Source organism: Phyllopteryx taeniolatus, chromosome 15 (assembly GCF_024500385.1).
Source record: "Phyllopteryx taeniolatus isolate TA_2022b chromosome 15, UOR_Ptae_1.2, whole genome shotgun sequence".
NCBI lineage: Eukaryota > Metazoa > Chordata > Actinopteri > Syngnathiformes > Syngnathidae > Phyllopteryx > Phyllopteryx taeniolatus.
In genome coordinates, this window is record NC_084516.1 from 1,837,865 (window position 1) to 1,858,596 (window position 20,732).

At 40.9% G+C, this 20,732-nt stretch overlaps 4 protein-coding genes across 4 annotated transcripts; 1 reads left to right on the forward strand and 3 right to left on the reverse strand.

Moving 5' to 3' along the window:
• Window positions 1-379: 379 nt before the first annotated feature.
• On the reverse strand, window positions 380-6,015 carry LOC133465213 (chemerin-like receptor 1). Its single transcript, XM_061747747.1, has 4 exons — window positions 5,850-6,015; window positions 5,578-5,682; window positions 4,009-4,713; window positions 380-2,182 (listed from the first exon to the last, which is right to left on the reverse strand). Exons 1-4 carry the CDS (start codon window positions 5,861-5,863, stop codon window positions 1,870-1,872), a joined length of 1,137 nt encoding a protein of 378 aa, XP_061603731.1. The 5' UTR covers window positions 5,864-6,015; the 3' UTR covers window positions 380-1,869.
• A 144-nt stretch (window positions 6,016-6,159) lies between these two features.
• On the forward strand, window positions 6,160-10,452 carry LOC133490148 (iron-sulfur cluster assembly scaffold protein IscU-like). The gene is made up of 5 exons (XM_061799827.1): window positions 6,160-6,332; window positions 7,652-7,765; window positions 8,905-9,015; window positions 9,103-9,181; window positions 10,106-10,452. The coding sequence occupies exons 1-5, from the start codon at window positions 6,231-6,233 to the stop codon at window positions 10,195-10,197; spliced, it is 498 nt and encodes a 165-aa protein (XP_061655811.1). The 5' UTR covers window positions 6,160-6,230; the 3' UTR covers window positions 10,198-10,452.
• Window positions 10,453-11,321: 869 nt separating this feature from the next.
• tmem119b (transmembrane protein 119b) lies at window positions 11,322-14,487 on the reverse strand. Its single transcript, XM_061799826.1, has 2 exons — window positions 14,176-14,487; window positions 11,322-12,339 (listed from the first exon to the last, which is right to left on the reverse strand). Exon 2 carries the CDS (start codon window positions 12,324-12,326, stop codon window positions 11,670-11,672), a length of 657 nt encoding a protein of 218 aa, XP_061655810.1. The 5' UTR covers window positions 12,327-12,339; window positions 14,176-14,487; the 3' UTR covers window positions 11,322-11,669.
• A 2,087-nt stretch (window positions 14,488-16,574) lies between these two features.
• selplg (selectin P ligand) lies at window positions 16,575-20,282 on the reverse strand. Its single transcript, XM_061799825.1, has 2 exons — window positions 20,165-20,282; window positions 16,575-19,475 (listed from the first exon to the last, which is right to left on the reverse strand). Exon 2 carries the CDS (start codon window positions 19,473-19,475, stop codon window positions 18,228-18,230), a length of 1,248 nt encoding a protein of 415 aa, XP_061655809.1. The 5' UTR covers window positions 20,165-20,282; the 3' UTR covers window positions 16,575-18,227.
• Window positions 20,283-20,732: the final 450 nt, after the last annotated feature.

Sequence of the window (20,732 nt, forward strand, 5' to 3'; positions counted from 1 at the left end):
ATCCCCGGCCCCGCCTGTGTGGAGTTTGCATGTTCTCCCCGTGCCTGCGTGGGTTTTCTCCGGGCACTCCGGTTTCCTCCCACATCCCAAAAACATGCATGAATTGGAGACTCTAAATTGCCCGTAGGCATGACTGTGAGGGCGAATGGTTGTTTGTTCCTATGTGCCCTGCGATTGGCTGGCAACCAGTTCAGGGTGTACCCCGCCTCCTGCCCGATGACAGCTGGGATAGGCTCCAGCACGCCCGCGACCCTAGTGAGGAGAAGCGGCTAGGAAAATGGATGGATGGATTTATTTATATCATTTTTTTTAATCAAACGAAATTACCTTTTTTTTTTTTTTAAATCAATTATCTTTACATAAATAAATCATCAATACATGCATTTGAAAAATACATTTAATGACAAATAGTTTATAGGTAAATAAACTCATACATGAAATTCTTGAAGAGGAAATGAAAATTCCAGTGAATAAAATGAAATGCAAGAAAGGACAGCGAATGTGGATGTCTACCGAATTGGTCAACTCAAGCACAGTTTACAACAATCTGGAAACAAATACAATGTTCATCATCGTGTTTTGTTGCAGGTCAAATTGACCCGTGTCAAAAAATGAAAATGGTTCACTTCACATATTTGCATTGAACTGGCTTGCAATGGAGTTCATAAATAAACAATGTTTATTGGGATATTTTTCTTTTCCCACACTTTTGGATAATGAAACACACAGCAACATGATTGCTGTTCCTGGGAAACAAAGGTAACAGGAAGGTTAAGTAACAAACAAAACAAACAAACAAACAGTTACAGCTGAGATGAATGAAATGATCATCAAACTTTGGTGTCATGCTTCGCCCACATCAGCGGGAGTAGGCAAGAATGCAATTTGGCGTCGCTCATCACGCTAGGAAACATACGGTACTGCCGATGAGGGGCTCATTTGGGCCCATTCCCTCGTTCATTGGTGTCAAACTCAAGGCCCGGGGGCCAGATGGGGCCCGCCGCATCATTTTATGTGGCCCGCGAAAGCAAATCGTGCTCGTCAACTTCCGTGATTTTTGCTAAAATCTGTACCCAATTTCCAAATTGTCATAATAATAAACAATAATGTTGAGATATTGCATTTTTCTGTTACCAAACCCTTCTTCTCCAGTAACTTAAACAATACTTGAACAAACTTATCATCCTTGTCTTCTGATTTCAAAACTAGTTCTCCCTCAATTTGTTGTGTAATGGTAATAATATGTTTTGGTGATGATTAAACATTTATATGGTTTCACTGTTCTAACGGCCCTCTGAGGGAAAACATAACTACAATGCGGCCCGAGACAAAAAAAAGAGTTTGACACCCCTGCCCTTGTTGGACTCCTGCAAAATACAAGCCCTGGAATTCGCCCAAAGTGGCTGCTTCAAACCACAATGGCCGACTTCCTCTTCAATTTCGGGCACGGGTCCTAGAGACTTTTTCGTGCGTCCTGTTATGATAAACACATACGCCCAATTTTGTGCTGAACGGGGAAACTGGTGTCAGGGGCTGGCTGGATTTTTCAAACAGTCCATGTGGCACTAATGAGTGAATTCACCCAAAAAGGCCGCTTCAAACCAAAATGGCCAATTTCCGGTTCAATTTTGGACTTGGGCTCTACGACTTTTTCCTGTGTCCTGTCACAATAGACATGGACACCAAATTTCATGTTGATCGGCGAAACTGATGGCAACAATTGATGAGCTTTGGGGCACGTTGATGCCCCCTCAAAAGGCAATTAATTTGTTGAATAATTATAATGAACAATGATTACAATAGGTTCTTCACACATGCTGTACCTGCTGTACTTCATCACCAGATCCATATGGCATATGGAATATGGAATCAAAGGTTTTGCATGTTTTGTACCGACTGAGAGCGTCCTGTCCGGAAATCCTCCGCCATCACCGACTCAAACCTTTGCATCAGAGAGCGTCTTAGGATTTGGTTGAAGTCGTTCCCGATGAAGACGTAGAGAATGGGCGACAGGAAGCTGTTTGCCGCCGCCAGAGTAGCCCCAACTTTTATCCCGGTGTGGAGAGTCTCCAGGCTGAGCTTCTTCACGTCCAACTCCAGGAGAACAAACGTGTGGTAGGGAACCCAGCACACGAAGAAGCAGGAGATGAGCGCCGCCATGACTTTGTACGGCTTTGTGGACCTGAATAAATGAAAAAGATGTGTGAGACAAGCGTATGCCTTTGCAGAAAGCCGACCTGGTTCCTCTCCCTCTTTCTCTGATACTGTAGGATCACTTTGCTGTGAAACAAAGCGATATATCTGTGGAGTGCCAGTTGCATGAGGCAGATGCCTGTTGATATGTGTATGTATGACCTTGACATCGTGTTGTATTTCAACTGCCTGCCTCCTTGCGTGCAAGTTTGTATTCAAATGTAGCTCTCATCATTCTCCAAAATTCTAGGAATTTTCAAAGTTGGTAATGGCCAGGCAAGGGTCTGGTCCCTCACCTAGGCCCTGTTTGCCAGGGGCATCAAGCCCCAGACAACTTACAAGTAGCTCCTAGGATCATTGGGACACGCAAACCCCTCCACCACGATGAGGTGACGGCTCAAGGAGATGGAAACTCACAATTAATCGGCAGTCCAACAACAGAGGGAGACGATTCTGGTACAGTTACTGGGCTTAGCAACCTCGTGCGTCAAGGAATACACAGAGTCATCATCAGAGTCACATCAGGAGTCATCAGAGTCGAGACCCTCGTCGGCGGAACGGCCTGCAGGACGAGGTCAGCGTCGTTGATATTTTTCCAAGGAGGCTCAAGACGCCTTTTTAGCCTGACTTTGAACTGATTATGAGTCGCTTGTTTTATAGCTAATATTTATCAGTCATTTTATATAGCATTTTATGTACTCTTAGGTTACCAAAGTTTGATTGCTCACTTCTTATTTGGCAGTAACTTGTATTTATTTATTTTACCCTATTTTATTATTGTTATAGTATGCTATTAATCTTTGTATTTACCTATTTATTCCTTTATTTTAGCGCTTCTATGTCTTATGCTGCAGTCTTCGTTAACTTGACTTGGTTTAGTTTGTTCTTTTATTTTATTTTATTTTGTTCCAGTGTTTCCTCACCGGGGGGGGCATCAGCCCGCAGTCTCTGTTGCTGACGCCGCTTCTAAGTTCCAATCTGTGCTCTACCATGTCTCAATAGTTCTGTTATGTATTTCGTCATCTTTTTTACCGTAACTACTTTTACTTAAGGGTGTTGGTTGTGGCAGGGACTCAGAGACTGTGGGCGGGTGGGAGGCTTGTATTTGTGTCTTGTATCATTTGCCTTGTGAACCACGTTGTGTTGCTTTTTAAGTATGAAAGGTGCTATACAAATAAAGGTTTGATCAATTGATACCCTACTCTTTTTTTCCAGGAGCTGTTTTAGGAACGAGGCTCGGCTGACGACCATTGGACAGACATGAGGCCGTCAGCATTTGCAGCTTAGGCTTTGCAGTTCTGGCAAGCATATAATTCCCTTGACCGTTGCTCACCAGTTGACATTATGAATTTCTCTGTCTCCGACTGTAGTTCAGCCCAGTGCAGCTCTCCGGATAGACGCCTTTGGACGAATGCCTGCTCTAGGAGTTCGGTCTTTTCACCAGTGGTGGTAGAAGCAGGCCTTCCGCCTGACCATTTGTCAAGAACAGGTCCTGTTTTGAGAACCTTGCCATGGATAGTGTACATCGCACTACGCGTTAGAGCAGTGTGATGGCTATAAAGCTTCTCAAACAGGCGCTGAATTTCAGTCGGGGACGGAAAAACGTCTTGTTGGGTGGCAATTTTGCAACGCTTACAAAAACTGCAGAGCCCAAGCTGTCAAATGCTGAGGGCCTAGCGTCTGTCCGAATGATACCTGAAACAAAATAGAAAAAGGAAATGAATAGTGACTTTTAGGACACCCGGTATACATGGCGAGTCATATATCACCAGTCCCCACTTGTAAAGCCCAATGGGAAAGAAGAAGAAGTTGAACCTGATTCTCATCCCTCGCAGCTTGGCAGCCAGCACGGCGCTGCACAACACGATCACCACGAACGGCACCAGGAAACCGCAGACGAAGCGGCTCAGCACCACCGCCTTGTGTCTGGACACCTCCGTGTAGCCCACGTAGCACTGGACCGCATCTCCTCGGGCCGCCGTTTGCCTGAAAATCAGCGACGGCAATGTCAGCAGCGCCGAGAGGCCCCACGTGACCACCACGGCTGCCGAGGCCCCGCGAACCGTGCGGTGGTTCCGCGACCACACAGGGAAGGACGCCACCACGCATCGGTCGACGCTGATCAGAACTAAGAGGAAGACGCTGCTGTACATGTTGAGGAACAGCGCGGACGACATCAGCTTGCACAGCGCCAGTCCGAAAGGCCAATGCGCAGTGAGCATGTAGAACACCTCCAGAGGCAGGAGGGCGCAGAACAACAAGTCGGAGATGGCCAGACTCAGGTACCAAGTGGTGATGACCGTTCTTTTCATCTTCCAGCCGCAGATCCAGATCACCAGAGAGTTCCCCGCCAGGCCCATAACGCAGATGAAGACGTTGACGGCCACCAGGACAGGAGTCAAAGACGCGTGGCGACTGCCGACATTCAATGCACCGCGGACGCTGACGTTTGCTTCGCTTTCGTTGTCCGCAGTGTAATCTCCATATTCGATGTAATCCACACTCATCTTGGACGCTCTCCTGAAATCGAACACGCAGTTCATCTGGATGCCCGTGAATATTCTCGTGTCGTTCTCAGGGCATTGAATCGATCGCAAATGGACTGTTCTGGTTGTCTTAGAGGACATTTGGCCTCTCATCCGAGCAGGCTTCATCAGTTCATGCGACAAGGCTTAGTTAGGACAGACGAGGCTGAGTTAGTGTGAGTTTCTCCACACTAACTCCGGCTAGCGCATTGAACTGATCGCAACTGGACTGTTAGAAGACGCTTCAGGCAAAACATCTAAGACAACCAGAACAGTTCAACTGCGAGCGATTCAACGCCCTGAGAAAATTCATCTGGATGTAAGCAGAACATTTCTGGTATTTCTCGGAAGTTTCTCATACATTTCCATGGGAAGTTAAAATGGGAAATTTAGGTAGCTTGATTTACAAGTGCCCCTACAGAAGAGTTTTTTTTTGTTTTTTTTTTTGAGACATGAGCCGTTACTTGGGCGATTTTTTTGTCTCGATTTGCAAGCGATGACTTGAGTTATGAGCACACAATAGATTCTCCGCAGCTCCAGTGAAGAGAAAAAAAATTAAGCGATTCAATATTACCCAGTCAAAAATTACCCATTCAAAAATGGAATAACTATACGACAAAGCACAATTCAAAATGTGAAATGAAAATAGTGCCTCTTACTCAGAAGAAAAGTATTTTCCCCAGCGATTGTTAACTTCCTCATTAACAGCCAACTTTCAATTTGGTAATCTGATTTATTCTTGTTCATTCTCATAAATTCCCGTGGATTCCGATAAATTCCCATCGAAAGTTTCCAACTATAAAAATTCGATGAATTTTACAATTCTAGTCAAGGCAAAGAAAACCTTTTTAGTACTCACAATGCGTGCTGGTGTGGGTAAGAAGTAATCCAGAGATGGAGGGTTTTTCTGCTGACTCCCATGCAACAACGCAACTTCCCATTCTTTTTGTTTCCTGGCGAGTTCCTGACAAAAAAGTGATACAATATGAAATGTGATTCTCCCTTCCAAATTGTTTATTTATTTATATATTTTTTAAAATCAAGCATTTACTTTAGCATTTATTTCACAGCAGGGGTCAACAACATGCTGCCCCCAGGGACTAAATGAGTAGTTCTAAAAAAACAGCTCACCAGTGATTGGACATTGTGATTTCCTAGAAATGTGAAAAGTGTTCATTTCAAAATGTAAACACATGATGCAGCTATTTATAGAAATAAAGTGTTGCATTTTGATATTTATTCGTTTTCTACCTTGTTATCATCAGTCATTATTGTTGTCCAATTAATAAAAGTGAGCCTCACTCGCATCTTGTGTTTTGGCAATCCTGACATGCGCAGTATTGGCGCATATCCCCGCCCCTTTGTGGTGACGTCGCTGTGACGCGTATTTTTACGTAGCCCGCCGTTAGCGGTTAGCCGATAGCTGCCCTTAAATAGCTGCCGTCCTGTTTGCAAGTGCGTCACTACTCACTAGTGTTTTGGTGTTACTGTACGCTCGTATCCAGCAGCAGCATGGCGGCCATTGTGGCGAACAAATGCTTCAGCCCTCTAACTTTCCTCACCAGGAGACTTTCTGTTCCCGAGTTCTTCTCCCAGTGTTGCTATCATCAGAAGGTAGGAAGCCCTGGCTTTCCTTCTTTAAAAGGGTCAAGTCATTCACTGTGGCTAATAGTGATTAGTCTCTTATTAGCAAAGTAGGTGACTTGGCTCTCTTTATTGATTTGTGTTACGTAATAGATGTATTTATTGGACACACTTTCTCTCGTAAATGTCAAAAGTGAAAGTGAACGTGTCAAAGTCACTTTCATAATGAATCATTTGTAGCTTGTTGAGCTTCACCTTCATCATTTACACCAATGAACGCATAATTGCATAATTAAAAAAACTCATTTAAAAAAACAAAAACATCTCCCTCGCGACAATTGGTTAATTCAAAGGTATTTACTAAATTTGTACTTTTTAAATTAATTGATCTTATTAAATAATTGGTTAATGAATTTATTGTAAATAATAAAATGAAAATACAATTCAAAAGAAACTATTTTACATATATATTAAACCAAACCAATTCATTATAAATAATGAAATGAAAAGGAGAGTTATGATTTCATTATTAAAATAAACTATTTTACATATTGTCAGCCTAATCGATTAGTTGCCTGAGTCATTTTTGAATGTTTCCGGAAAACAAAATGGTTTTTTTTGTAATGTAAAATGGATTATGCTAGCCTAATAGCGTACTTGCCTAAGTCATATTTATACAGTTAAAAAAAACAACAAATTCAGCAAACAAGAAAAGTCCAGTTGCCTCCATTCGACCTTTTCGGATGACCATGATCTGGATAACCGACAATACACAGACACCATTTTTTAATTGATACTGTGACAGTATTGGGCACTTTCACTATTAAACTAATGATATTTACCAATGACTTTCTTTTAAAAATCAAATGTGGTCCTTGAACACACACACACACACACACTCACACACACACACGCTACTGAATGTAACTCACCAAAACTTCTTAAAAACTGAAAAATGGATTTACTACAAGCAGCTGCAACACATCGAAACACTTTAAAGTTGCATGTTGTAGTACATGGATGATTTTTTTTTTTTTTTGTGTAATTTACTGTGATGTAATGTTGCCTTGGTCACGGTGACTTAGCAGAAACTTGTGGGAGTTCATCATTCAGGCGTTGCCATGGCAAACAATGATATCCTGTCCAAATACATTAATTTCATCACGTGTCATTCGTCATGTTGAAAAGGCGTCCTTGTGTAAATGATGGAATTTGGAGTTTAATCCAAGAAAATGTCAGGATGAATATATGCCTCAATAATTTGGGAGGTGCACAAGGTCACGTGAGCCGAGTTCTGTGAGCATTGTTAGCGAATGTAAGTCCCGTCCTGTTTGTGTCCTGCGCTGAAGGTGGTGGATCATTATGAGAACCCGAGGAACGTGGGCACCCTGGACAAACGCTCCAAGAAGGTGGGCACCGGCCTGGTGGGCGCCCCGGCCTGCGGAGACGTCATGAAGCTTCAGGTTTGGAATTTTAAAAAAAATCACGCATTCTTGTGTACACTTGCGCCCGGGATAGACCGGGATGTGTCCACATTAACATGTTAACTTGTTAAACACCAAAAACATGTTAACAAAATGTTGTTTTTGGGAGTTTATAGTGTTTCCTTACATATTTATTGTAAGGTTTAATATAGTATTTTGAATTAAATTATTTTTCAGTATAAAATTTGTTTGTTCTTATTGTGCAGTTTCCGGAAAATTAACTTCTTTATTTTTTTTAATTATTTTTACTTTTTAAGCTTTACCAAAAATAACTTTCTTTTTAGTTTCAATATTTATACATTTATTTTCTGATTGTGCCTTTCCCCAAAATAACAATTTTATATTTAATATTAGTTTTTTATTCTTTCTGAAAATAAATTTTTATTATTACATTTTAATTTAAATATTTTTTAATTTATATTGCGTTTAATTTTCATTTTGATATTTATAATTTTGCAAAAAAAAAATACCTTACCAAAATAACTTTTCACTTTATTTTTAATTTTTTTATTTTTCTATTTAGTTTTTATTTTTAATTTTTTTACTTTTAATATTTATCATTCTGTAGTAGACTTTACACCCATCTGATCGGCCTGATCAGATATATTTGCGGGGGTATTTTGCTTCATTTTTTTACCTTTACCAAAAAAATAACTTTCAAACATTTTTAAATGTTTATTTTTTTCATTTGTATTATTATGTTATTGTCTTTTCAGAAAATACCTTTGTGTTTAAATTTGTTGTGCCTTGATTTATTTACCATTTTCCGCAGACTAACTATCTTCACTTTTGTCTGTATATTATTTTTTTGTGTCTTTTCAAAAAATGACTTTTTTCATTTTTATTTGAATTATTTTGTTACCATTGTCTTTATAAACTGCCTGTGCCTTCCCTTTTTTGAAAATAAATTACTCATTTTTATTTTATTTAATATTTTAATATTTTGTGGGTATTGTGCCTTTTCTGAAAATAATTCTCATTTTTATTGCAATGTTTTTGTGATATTTCTTTCTTTCTTTCTTTGCTTCCTTTTTATTTGAATTTTATGTATTATTTTTACATAATAATTAGCATCCATCTTGTCCAAAAATCCAATTCAATGTTAAATGTTCTGATAGATTGAGGTGGACGACGACGGCAAGATTGTGGACGCGCGCTTCAAGACGTTCGGCTGCGGCTCCGCCATCGCCTCCAGCTCTCTGGCCACCGAGTGGATCAAAGGCAAATCTGTGAGTATCGTGCGAGTGTATATTTATATCCATATACGTGTATACTATGGGGTGTTGTGTTCACCGGATGCCTTTTTCTTCTTTGAGGTGGACCAAGCGCTGACCATCAGGAACACGGACATCGCCAAAGAGCTCTGCCTGCCACCTGTCAAGCTACACTGCTCCAGTATGTTCCTATTATCGCTAAGCAGCGATACGCTCCAGACACACCCGCGATAGGTCAAAATTCCTGCCACTGCCAGTCCTCCATGTTAGCATAGTTATTTGAATTCAAGAGCCGTCAATGGCAGTGAATGAGTTAAGTACAACTGACACATAAAACAGAAGGGCATTGTATTAGCTTAATGCTAGCATATAATACAAAACACCTTAGACAAGTTAACAGAAATTAGCATCAATGTTACAGTAATTATAAACCTACAACAATACTCACAAGGATATATACATTTTATTATGATTATACTTAAACATTTAAGAGCTAATGTTTAGATAACAGGTATCTATTTAAAAAAATTAATAACTTTTATTTTTATTAGTCACGTCTTAAATATTGTAGTAATATCTTGCACCATTCAACTTACAAACTTTTTTAAAATTAAAAATAAAATTGTAGCATTTAAAATTAACAATTTTAAGTGAAAACATGGAATGAAAACGTATAATCAATCTTTTTTAACATGAAAAACAAAGTGTGACTATATTGTAGCATGCAAATTTTATTAGTTTCATTTTGAATTTAAAAAAATAGTGTACTATCTTGTAGCATTAGATTTTTAAAAATTTTTTTTTTTTACAAATGTAAATGAAAGAATTGTTTGAAAATATTGTATTAAACCTTTTTTTTATGTAGAAAATACATTTTTAATTATAATTTTATTTTCAAGTATGCTATCTTTAAATATTTTCACTTTTCCTTGTGACCAAATGGACATCATATTTTTTTGGCTCGGCCTGATCCATTTGATGGCCTAATCACCCGACCAAAGCGAAGGCTCGCTATATACTGTGACAAGAATGGAAATAAACATGCCAAAGTTGGACATTTCAAAAGCAGTAGTGTACCGCGTGCCTAATGAAGCGTCTCTCCTAGTGCTCGCCGAGGACGCCATCAAGGCGGCGCTGGCCGACTATCGCCTCAAGCAGCAAGACGACCAACAGGTGGCGGCCCAGGCCTCCAGTTGAGCGCCACTTCCTGTTTGCTGAGAAGTAGTACTAGTAGCTGTTGGCCAATGCTGCCCCCGCCGCATCACTTCCTGTACCTGGTAACAAGCCACAGCCTCACCCTCCGCGTATAACACGCTTTGCTTAGCCTGTCACGCATCCGCACAATTTTAACACTTGATGATGTTGTTCATGTTGCTAGCAGAGTTGTGAGTGTTGTTGTTATGATGTAACTTGTAATTTGCGGCAAATGCCCAATAAAACTACTGAAATGTATATTACTGTACTCATGTTACACCTTTGAGCACCACGTGTGAACTTTTAACACGACAAAATGCCTGAAATGTGTTCAAAGGAGAGGCCTGCGATGAGGTGTGCTTATTTGGAAGCATCAATCTGAATAAGCCTCTTTCAATTCTTATTATTCTTTCCATTATGGACTAAGACAATTAAAGGAAACAGACATGCTACCATTAGTCGTTGCCAAATATAATTCCAAAGTAATTTAGGTTCTTGTGTCTGTATCCTGCGAAACAATGAACAAACAAAGAAATGGAAATGCCATTAATCAGTTCCAACCTACCCAAAAATAACAACAATATGTAATAAAAAAAATAAAAAAAAATAGAGAGAATTTAACGTTTTTTGCCACATTTTTTCCAACTTCAATTCAATGGACATTGTGCTGCGCCTGCCGGTGTGTGCACCTTGTCCACCTGGGGGCAGTATAATACAGCCATATAGCAATACATGGACACGTCTCAGGTCCCCATGCAAGTCACAGTAATGGAAGTCGTCGTACGCAGAGGATAAAGAAAATCTGCTCGTGAGTATTGCTACATTACCCATCTGCATGTGTTGCTCAGAATGTGTTCAAATATCTGTTGCTTTAAGGCTTATAACTACTGCAAAATCAATGCTAGTTCTGTTAGCCTGTCTATGGGGTTTTGCATTATTTGTTAGCATTTGGTCCAACTGACTTCCCTAAGGCAAAGCTACATGGTTATTTATTGGTTGTTTCGTTTTAGATGATATTTTATGTATAGTTATTCTAACATTATTATATTTCTATATTATTTTGAATTGGACACATTTTAGCGCAAGGTTGAGGATGTACAAAGGAAACGTACCATTTGAAAACAACATCAAATTATTATTATTATTTTTATATATATATATATATATATTTATATATATATAGTATGCCATTATGTATGACCATCAGTCTAAGACACTTTTACACAAAATAGACACACAAAAAAAGCCCCCACAAAAACATTCATGCACTGATGGCAACCGTAGTGACATTAACCCAAAAGCATTCAAAACCGAGAGGGTTCTCAGAGCTGGGACTCGAACCCAAAACCTCAGTGATGTGAGGCGAACAAGTTGACCACTAGTAGGCCGTGTTTTTTTTTTTTTCCCAATTCTCTTCTGAAAAGCTGTAAACATCCTTAAAGCTATGAGGTTAGTCCAAAGTGTGTCAGCCTTTTCTAGAAGGCAGTTTTCTCCCCGGCGATGAGCTGCAGAGTGGCCGAGTCGTTGTGAAGGTGCAAAGACGGAGGCCGCAGACCCTTGACCGTGGCTGGCGCCCGGGACTCATCTTCAGGCTTGTCCACCGCAGCACCCCCCGGTGGCGGTCCGGTCGCCTCGCCGGCTTTCCCTGCGACGGGACTCGGGGGCGACTCGTCTTTCTTGGAGGCATCCTCCAAGGTTCTGGTCGGAGTCCTCAGACTCTTAGCCGCCCTCATGATGTCTGCCTGGAGCTGCTTGTGCGAGTCCACTGGTTCGCTTTCCCCATCGCTCGCCAGCTCCTTCTTCTTGTCCAGAATTTCGTGAAACCCCCTTACCCCGCCGCTCTTGTCCAGCTGGTCCACGTACATCTTGGCGGGGTACGACGACGGGTAGTAGGCGTTGGCTTTACGCCGCCGCGTCAGGAAAATGACACCGCACACGGCGAGGACCAGAATCAGAACCAGGGAGACCGCCACCAGGACCAGGAACACGTGGTCCCGCAGGAAGTCCGCCAGCTGGACCAGGAAGTCCGAAGTCGTGGATCGGTGGTCCAGGGGGGCGCCGGAGGACGTGACGTTGTCTGGTTCCTCAAGGTCGGCGCTGCCCTCGGCTGAGTTGTACAAAGCCAGATTCATTTCCCTCCAGGATCTGGAAAACAACACGGTCACAACTCGGACTCCATTTCTTCTTCTGCTCATCTCAAATTTTGGTCTCAAAGGTGACATCGCCCACAGAAAAGCCATGATAAAGAAATTATGTCATGTGTCAAAGCGACGACCAGCCGTCCAATCGGATCGCTCTGATGCAAACCATAAGCAGTGGTAGGAAATAAGAAAGTACAAATACTTTTTTGCTGTACGTAAAACAGGCCTTGCTGGATTTTACGACACTTTCTGATTCGTAGCCTAAGCGGTCAGGCATTTTTAAGATTTTCAGTTTTTTGCTTTTACTGCAGGGGTTCAACTAAAATTGGTATAAAAGCCATTCAATTGCATTTTTTTTAATCCCTTCATTTTTTTAAAAAAAATTAGTTTTAATTAAAAATAAAATGTTCATATATTCTCAGTATCACCATATTTCTTTCTTATCCAGCGGGCGTGTGCTGGAGCCTCGCCCAGCTATCACCGGGCGAGCGGTGGGGTACACCCGGAACTGGTCGCCAGCCAATCGCAGGGCACACATAAACAAACACGCATTCACACCTACGGGCAATTTAGAGACTCGTAATGAGTGAACTCGCCCAAAAAGGCCAATTCAAACGTCGGTGGCCAACTTTCCCGGTGACCTTTTCCCGCGTCCTCTTATGATGGACATATCCACCCAATTTTCCCTCGCTGCTGGCAGGGGCTATTTTTTTTCTAACTTTCCATAGTGAGTAGGCACAAAAAGGCCCCTTGAAACCAAAATGGCTGACTTCCTGTTCAGTTTTGGGCAGAGATCATTGGGACTCTTTTTGTGTGTCCAGTTATGATAGACATGCTGACCTAATTTCACGTCAATCGTGGAAATTGCTGGCACGGGCTAATTTCTTCCAACTTTCCGTAGTGAGTGAATTGGCCCAAAATGGCCACTTGAAACCATAATGGCGGACTTCCTGTTCAATTTGGGGCACGGGCCCCGGAGACTTTTCCGTGCGCAGTGTCATGGTGGACTTGTCCACCCGATTTCATGTCAATGGGTGCGAACTGGTGACGGGGGCTGATTTATTATTATTTTTTTCTGCTAACTTTCTAGAGAGCGCTTGAGTAAATGAACCCCAAAAGGCCACTTTAAACCAAAATGGCGGACTTTCTGTTTAATTTGATGCATGGGTCTTTGAGACTTGTTTGTGTGTGCTGTTATAACAGGCACATTCACCCAATTTCACGTCAATGGGTGAAACTGATGACAGGGGCTGGGCCCCCCCCCCCAAAAAAAAACACTCCTTGCGGCACAAATGAGTGACTTCTCCCCCAAAGGCCACTTAAATTTGAGGCATTTTATTTGAGTAAAATTTTCAGCGAGTGTTGTAAGAAGGTTTAGTAGAGGAGAAAAATGTGATGATGAGGCAATGTGAGCAAGACAGCCTGCTTAACTTCCTCTAGTTTGTTTAAATGTTGATCTTTTGATTTATTTCTGCAGCGTCTGTGTTCTAGCTAGGCCAAGTGAAACTTAATCTGGCCGAGGGAGCCGAGTTCATTTTTCTATTTATTCATTTCTTTTTACCGAGACACACATGCATGCATGTGTAGTGTAGCGTGACACATAAACATTCAAATTGAAATTTTTTATTTTTTTTGCAGCAGCAATGAACTCGACTCACAATGACGTATTCCTTAATTCTATTGTAAAATAACAAAATAGCTCCAATGTCCTCACATTGGAGGCTCGCTTGAAGGCATCACGGCGCATTCCCCGTCTCTGAACTTCTTGTGCTGCATTCAGGGTGCCGTTTATTTTCAATTTAGCCTGATGGCCTGTACGACAGATGGGGAAAAAACTCACCAGCAGCCACCAGGATAGAAAAAGAAGCAGAAGAGTTCCTGTCGGTAAAGAGCTCCGTTGAAGGATGGAAAAGTCAAAGCTTCGATGGCGAGCGTTGCAAACTGGTCCACGTGCACTTTCCCAGTCGGGAATGGTCGAGACAGACGGCGTTTAAAGTGCGAGGAGACCTCCCTCCCTCTTTTCCTCCCTCTTTCCTCCTCCTCCATCTGCACTCCTCCCCCCGTCCGGTCTACACAGATTGTTCTTGTTAGCCAGGAGTTTACATTGTGTGGGTGGAGGTGGAGGTAGGGGGAAGTATTTGTGGGTGGGTGGGCGTTGGGGGGGGGGGGGGGGGGGCGCGCCTCCTGTGTACAACACACGTGTCCGTTATTAGATCACAGCGTATCTCTGTAATCCACATAACGAGGAAATATAAAGGGCAGCATCCGAGATAATGTTAGTGTCAAATAATACGTGCATTTTATTTGACTGGTTGATTTTTTTTTTTTTTTTTTATAAATTGTATCAGTAAAGAAATGCAAAACATTTTTTGACCCATTTTTTTTTTTTTTTTTATCAGATAATTTTATTTAGCTGTTTAATTTCTAATAATTTTTAAATGTAATTTTAACCTTAGAAATGTATATTAATTTCTTCAGTTGCCATTTTAATCATATTCTTAAAGAATTATTTTATTTCAATTAAAATAAGATAAAAAAATATATTTTATTTTACTTACATTTTTCTGGGTATTTTTATTACACTGATTTATTTTTTATTCTTTATTCCTGAGCATAAGTTGCTCTGCATTTCACAAATATTTTTTTTTACTGTGCGTTTAATTTCATAATTTTATTTTAAAATGTTTTAATTGTGTTCTATTAGTTTTGTTTTATTCTTTTTTGGTGACTTTACTACACATTGTTTTTGTCCCAGAAAGTAAATAATACTGTGCTTTTCACAAATATTATTATTTAAATCTTATTTTTAAATCAATGTTTAGTTGGGTTTTCTGTTTGTACCTTTTTATTCTTCGATGTTTTATAATTACAGTATTTAGCATTTTGATTTTTAAAGTTTGTATTTTTTTTCAAATGTGTTTTTTATTCCTCACTTCACTCCTTTTATTTTAATTACACATCTCATTATTATTTTTTTAAATATCTGTTTTAGTTGATTCTTTTTTTGGATCCTTTTTTACTGCACTCCTTTTCAATCCCTGATGGGAAAATTATATATGTATTTTTTAACTGCACCTTTACTGTATTTTCTTTTTGTAATAATTCTATTTTACATACATTATTTATTTCATTCACTTACACATGTAATTACATTATTTCATCACAATTATTTTACATAAAAAAAAAATGATTGGTTAAAAACATGTTTCGGTGTATTGCTTTTTTTTTTTTCCATACTCGTGTGTGTGTGTGTGTGTGAGAATGCACACGATTTCTAAATGTTCGGCCATGCAACGCTTCAGATTTGATCTTGTTTGAGTTGAAATCCCCCAAATTGTTCTTCCCCGTGTGCCGCCCAATGAATGAATGCAGGTCAGGTCAAGCAGCGGCGGCGGCGGCTAATGCAGGAAGAGGTTAATGTTTCCTGTGTGGCCAGCCTCCAGAATGGGGGTTGGGCAAAAAAAAAAAAAAAGTGCAATGGGTCGAGCGCACACTATTGGAAAAAATGCCGGCTGATTTATTTCTTTTCCCCCTCTGGCTGCTAAAGTCACACATTTGAAACTTTATATGGTCATCGGCGAGAATGATGACGACGGCGACGATGATGATGAGCGGTAGTCTGGATTCTGTCGGTGGACACCTCCAAGGTTGGCCACTCAAAAGCATTCCGCCGGTGTTTTGTTTTGGCAGGGAGGGGGAAAAAGTACAGTAGCGGCGAGCGAAAGCACAAACGACGGAACTTGACTCAACGAGCGTGCGGCTCACTTTTGAATGTGACTGTTCCAAAATACATTTGAATAGCTTCATTTCATGCGGGACATTTCAGCGTGAGGTCACACGTGCTTACATACTGGGTGGCAAAAATATTAGGTGAAACTAGTGTTTAAAATTTGTAATTTAATGATTTCTTTTTTTATTTAACAAAGACAACCGAAGGTCAAGTGAAACTGGAATTAAATTACATTTTTTGGTGCAATCAATTCTTCAAAAAAGTCAAGTGAAACCAGAGTTTAATTTTATATTTGAATTATTTTTAAAATGTAATTTTATATTTTAAATTAAATTGTATATTTTTAAATACAGAAAGAAACAAGTTTAATTTAATCATTGAATGTAATTATTTGTAATTTCTTCAAACTTAATTTAAAACCAGAATATCACTTTCAGTATTATTATTATTATTATTTTTTTGTAAAAATAAAATCAGACTTTCAAATGTCAAGTAAGAGTGGAGTATAATTAATTGTTTTGGTTTTAATTGAATAGAAAATGTCGAGTGAAAGTAGAGTATCATTTCAATGACTTGTTTAGAATAATTACATTTGGATTCCCGGAAGGTAAACATGGACACACACAACGTTGTGGAACGAGCACATCATGTCAAATGGCCATGTCCACATAAATTAAGATAATTAATTCGGCGCAGCGGATGCATTAAGGCGGCAAATCGTCAAAGGAAGTGTTGACGCGCCTCGACCGGTTCTGCTTTTTTTGGTTTGCGATGGAGTCGAGGTCCGCTATTTGAGCAAATAGGCTAATATCGCTCCGCAAATCAAGATTTCCCGTCAGCTGCTAAGTGAAGTAGCAGCAGGGCTCAGCTCCGGAAGACTCGAGCTGTCGAGTCACAACTTAATAAGAAGACGGAATAGTCCATTGCATGAGAAGGGAGGGGGAGCACTCGAAACGAGCACGATACAGTAGACCAAGCATTGGACGTGTTTTAAAGCGCGTGAATTATAAGGCAATAATAATTCATGGAAATCCCAATTGCCCGCGTTTGCCTAATGGTAAGTCCACCCTGGCCAAGTTACAGAACTAAACCGAAATATGAAGAATTTTTTGCGTGACTGCGGTTCGTCTTGCTGCGTTGAACTTAAAAGTCAGTCAGGTTCAATTTTGGGTCAACTTGGTGCACACTTTAGTACTCAATGTTTAGCCCTAAAACAAACTTTTCCTCAAAATTCTAAAAATCTGACAGTGAAGTGCCGCAAATAGTTCCAGAATGCGTTCATTTTTTTTTTTTTAACGTTCTTTTGTTCCAGCCTTATTCCAAAATGTGTTACCTCAAAATTCAATGCACAACACCCCATAAAGACAACATTAATTTCTTAGTTTTTTTTTTTGGTGCAATTTATTAAATATGATAAATTAAGAAATTACATGTATATGAGGAATGGGCGAAACTACCCAAAGATGGGGCAAGTATTCAACAAAGGCCGTGAGTACTTTTGTCCATGTAATTTCTTAAATAGCTTTTAGCCATTGAGCAAAAAACATAAAACGTACAGGAAAAACTCTCCATAACTTCCGGTAACAAACCAGGCTCAATTTAGATCTTTGTCTCTCAGTGGAGCTATATCACGTCAGCATACTTCCTTATCACCAATTACTACCGCAAAGATGCAAAATTCGAGCAATGAACCTGAGAACCGTGAGGCAGACGTGCTCATCACTCGTTCACTGAGCTGCCCAGAACAAATAAACGAGGCGGCATAAGTCATCGAAATATGATGGTACGTCGCGTATTAATTAAATGAGGGGAATTATTTAGATGGACAGACTTCTACTGTAGCATAATTACATCATATTTGATGCTATTCGCGGGGGATAGGGACTGACCTCGACTGCGACTAGCAAAAAATTTTTTTTTTAAGATCCCATCAATAAGCGTTTTTGGGATTGGTTCTGCCCCCCCCACAAAAAAACCAAAAAAAAACAGAAAAATGTAGGAAAAAATGAAAAGAAGTTGAAATATTTTTTCAAAATGTGGAGAAAAAAAAATGTGCGAATAGGTGAATCCGCGGGTGCCGAACGTGAAATCCTCCTTCCAACCACACTACAGTCAGGCTGCTGGACTTAAAAGATTCACCAGTCAGAAAAAACAAGACCTTCCTAAACAAAGCGGTCGCTTTCCGGAAGGAAACTGCTCAGGGTGAGGTTGTCGCTGATGTCCTCCTCGCTGTCCCCGGCGCCGTGGATCACCAGGACTCCGTTGGAGACCGGACTGCGCTGTCTTATGCCGGCGTAGTTCCTCTCGGGCAGAAGCACATGCGACATGAACATCATCTCCTTCTCGTCCTGGGCCTTCCTAAGCTTGTACTTCCTGGTGGAGAGTTTGGCACAGAGCACAATGGTGGACACCATGAAGACGGTGGCTAGCGTGGCCAGGCAGGCGATGGTGATCAGGCAGGGTTTGACCACGCCGCGGGGGGAGCACGACTGGTCCTCCGCGATAGGTGGCGCCTTTGAGGTGGTACAAGGGGGCGGTGTCGCTGCCAGAATCTGAGTGGTTGCCAGGTTTAAGGACTTTCTCGTGGTGGAAGCTGCTGAGACTGAGATCAGGCCTCTCGTAGTAGAAAGATCTTGAGATGTGAGCTCGGCGACAGTCCTTCCCGTTGTCTCAAAACCCGTAGGACTGCTTTGGCTTTGGATCGGGACTGCAGAAGAATCGGGGAAAGAGCTGGATCTCTGTGGTTCTGGAGGCTCTGGTGTGGAGATATGTCTTCTTGAGTCAGAAAGATCCAGAGATGTAAAGGTGCCAGTAGAAGTTGTCCTATAACTTGGTGGACGGCTGTGGTTTTGGATGGGGATTGGAGTAGAATTTCCTCCAGACCTTCCTTCAGATTCCTGAGGCTGTGGTGTTGAGATCAGACTGTAAAGATCAGAGATACTAGTAGAAGATGTCTTTATGTGTGTCTTTTGACTTCGGGCTGGGACTAGAGTAGACTGCATACTGGACTTTGAGGGTTCAGGAGACTCTGGTGGTCTGGAGATCAGACGTCTTGAGTCAGAGGTAGGATCTGAACTCTCAGGAGAAGATGTCCTTCCAGTTCCAAAACCAGGAGGACTACTGGGGTTTTGGATTGGGACTGGACTAGAATTAATTTTAGTAACCAAGTCAGGAGAAGAGCCAGAAGGCTGCAGATGTTCTGTGGGTTTAGTTCCAGAGATAGTCCGACCATGATATAATCCACCAGCACCTGCCACACCTGGGCTCACTTTGGCAGAGTCCTCAAGGGCGGGATACAACGTGGTCTGCATTTCTACAGTGGTGGGGACCACCAAACCAGCAGAGACCAAAATAGAAAGACAGCCTGACAGCCCCAATAGCAAAAACCAGTTCACGTTGAGACCCGACATCTGAAAGAATAACAAAAGGACTGATTGGTAGCAAAACTGCAGGACACAAGACGCATAAGGAGCTTTGTTTTTTGCTGCCAACACACATTTTTTTTCCACGAGGACCAACATAGAAGGATTTTGAGACGAACTGAAAAACCCTCATTCTAGATTACGATACATTTGGATTCAAGGATTATGTTTTGGATGAAGATAACGTGTATGTCATGTTGGAGTTGTATTTATCTACAGAACTTGGTTGTTGTTAAAGTGCTCTGAAATCAAAGGAATAAATAAAATTGAGTGAACTCCAAAGTTTAGCTCACCGATAGCTGCTCAATCATGAACCAAGCGATTAAACGACTTGCTTAACCCAAATGAGGACTTGCCTGGACTATCTTAAAAATGTTGTCGAGACTGGACATGCTTGATTTTTGTCTCCACTAAATATTGACTTGAAGGTTAAGACTTGAGACCTACGACTTGACTTAAAACTTGCTTAACTCAAGTCATGACTCGACTTGCTTGATTTCTGCCACATTAACTTGGGACTTTAAAATTGAAGGTTGAGACTTGAGACTGACTCGCTCATGTGACTTTTACTCGCCAGCTACTGCTAATTACCAATAGTACAATTGTAGTATCGTAAACCCCCAAAGCGGATCATCATCATCATCATCATCAAATCTACTGGATTGGAAATGTCTTACCTTGGCTCGCCAACAAAACGACGCGTTCAAGTCATGTCAAGTCTCGGTGACACGCTACCCATGCCGACTGTGACATATCAAAAGGAAACAGGAAATGTTCACACTTGAGAGGAGAAAAAAAAAAAAAAAAAAAAGAAGTTTTGAGATACACGAGGCACTTCCACTCTGTGCTCCAGTTAGCAAAGGAGGAAGTCCGAATCAAATGTGACTGGTTGCGCAAGTCACCAGTCGGTCGCTCTGTAAGTTCTGCAAATGCGAATGTGACGTGCTAACCGCACTCGGGCCTCAAGAGTCGACACGACACTTCTTATTGTAAAGATCACGACGCACTTCAGTAACGTGAACGAGGACAAAGTCGTGATGGGCAAAACGGCCTTAAAACTGAATCTCGAGTTCCGATTTTCATCGATTTTTTTCTGCACAAAGCAAATGCCATTATTCAAAGCTAGTTTTGCTTCTCCAGTTGCCAAACAAGCTTTGAAACGGTTCTATCCCAGCTGGATATAAAAATGGAAAAATATGATAAAAATGAAATTCAGTTTGGACAACAATATATATTTTTTAATTA

Excerpts from the sequence above, each read along its gene's own strand:
- LOC133465213 (XM_061747747.1), bottom strand. Across the intron at positions 4,714-5,577 it reads TACCCACACCAGCACGCATT|GAGAGCGTCCAAGATGAGTG; the intron begins GTGAGTACTAAA and ends GTTCGATTTCAG. Across the intron at positions 2,183-4,008 it reads CTGCGAGGGATGAGAATCAG|GTCCACAAAGCCGTACAAAG; the intron begins GTTCAACTTCTT and ends TCATTTATTCAG.
- LOC133490148 (XM_061799827.1), top strand. The coding sequence starts at position 6,231 with ATGGCGGCCATTGTGGCGAACAAATGCTTCAGCCCTCTAACTTTCCTC. Across the intron at positions 9,016-9,102 it reads AGTGGATCAAAGGCAAATCT|GTGGACCAAGCGCTGACCAT; the intron begins GTGAGTATCGTG and ends TTCTTCTTTGAG. Across the intron at positions 9,182-10,105 it reads TGTCAAGCTACACTGCTCCA|TGCTCGCCGAGGACGCCATC; the intron begins GTATGTTCCTAT and ends CGTCTCTCCTAG.
- tmem119b (XM_061799826.1), bottom strand. The coding sequence starts at position 12,326 with ATGAATCTGGCTTTGTACAACTCAGCCGAGGGCAGCGCCGACCTTGAG.
- selplg (XM_061799825.1), bottom strand. The coding sequence starts at position 19,475 with ATGTCGGGTCTCAACGTGAACTGGTTTTTGCTATTGGGGCTGTCAGGC.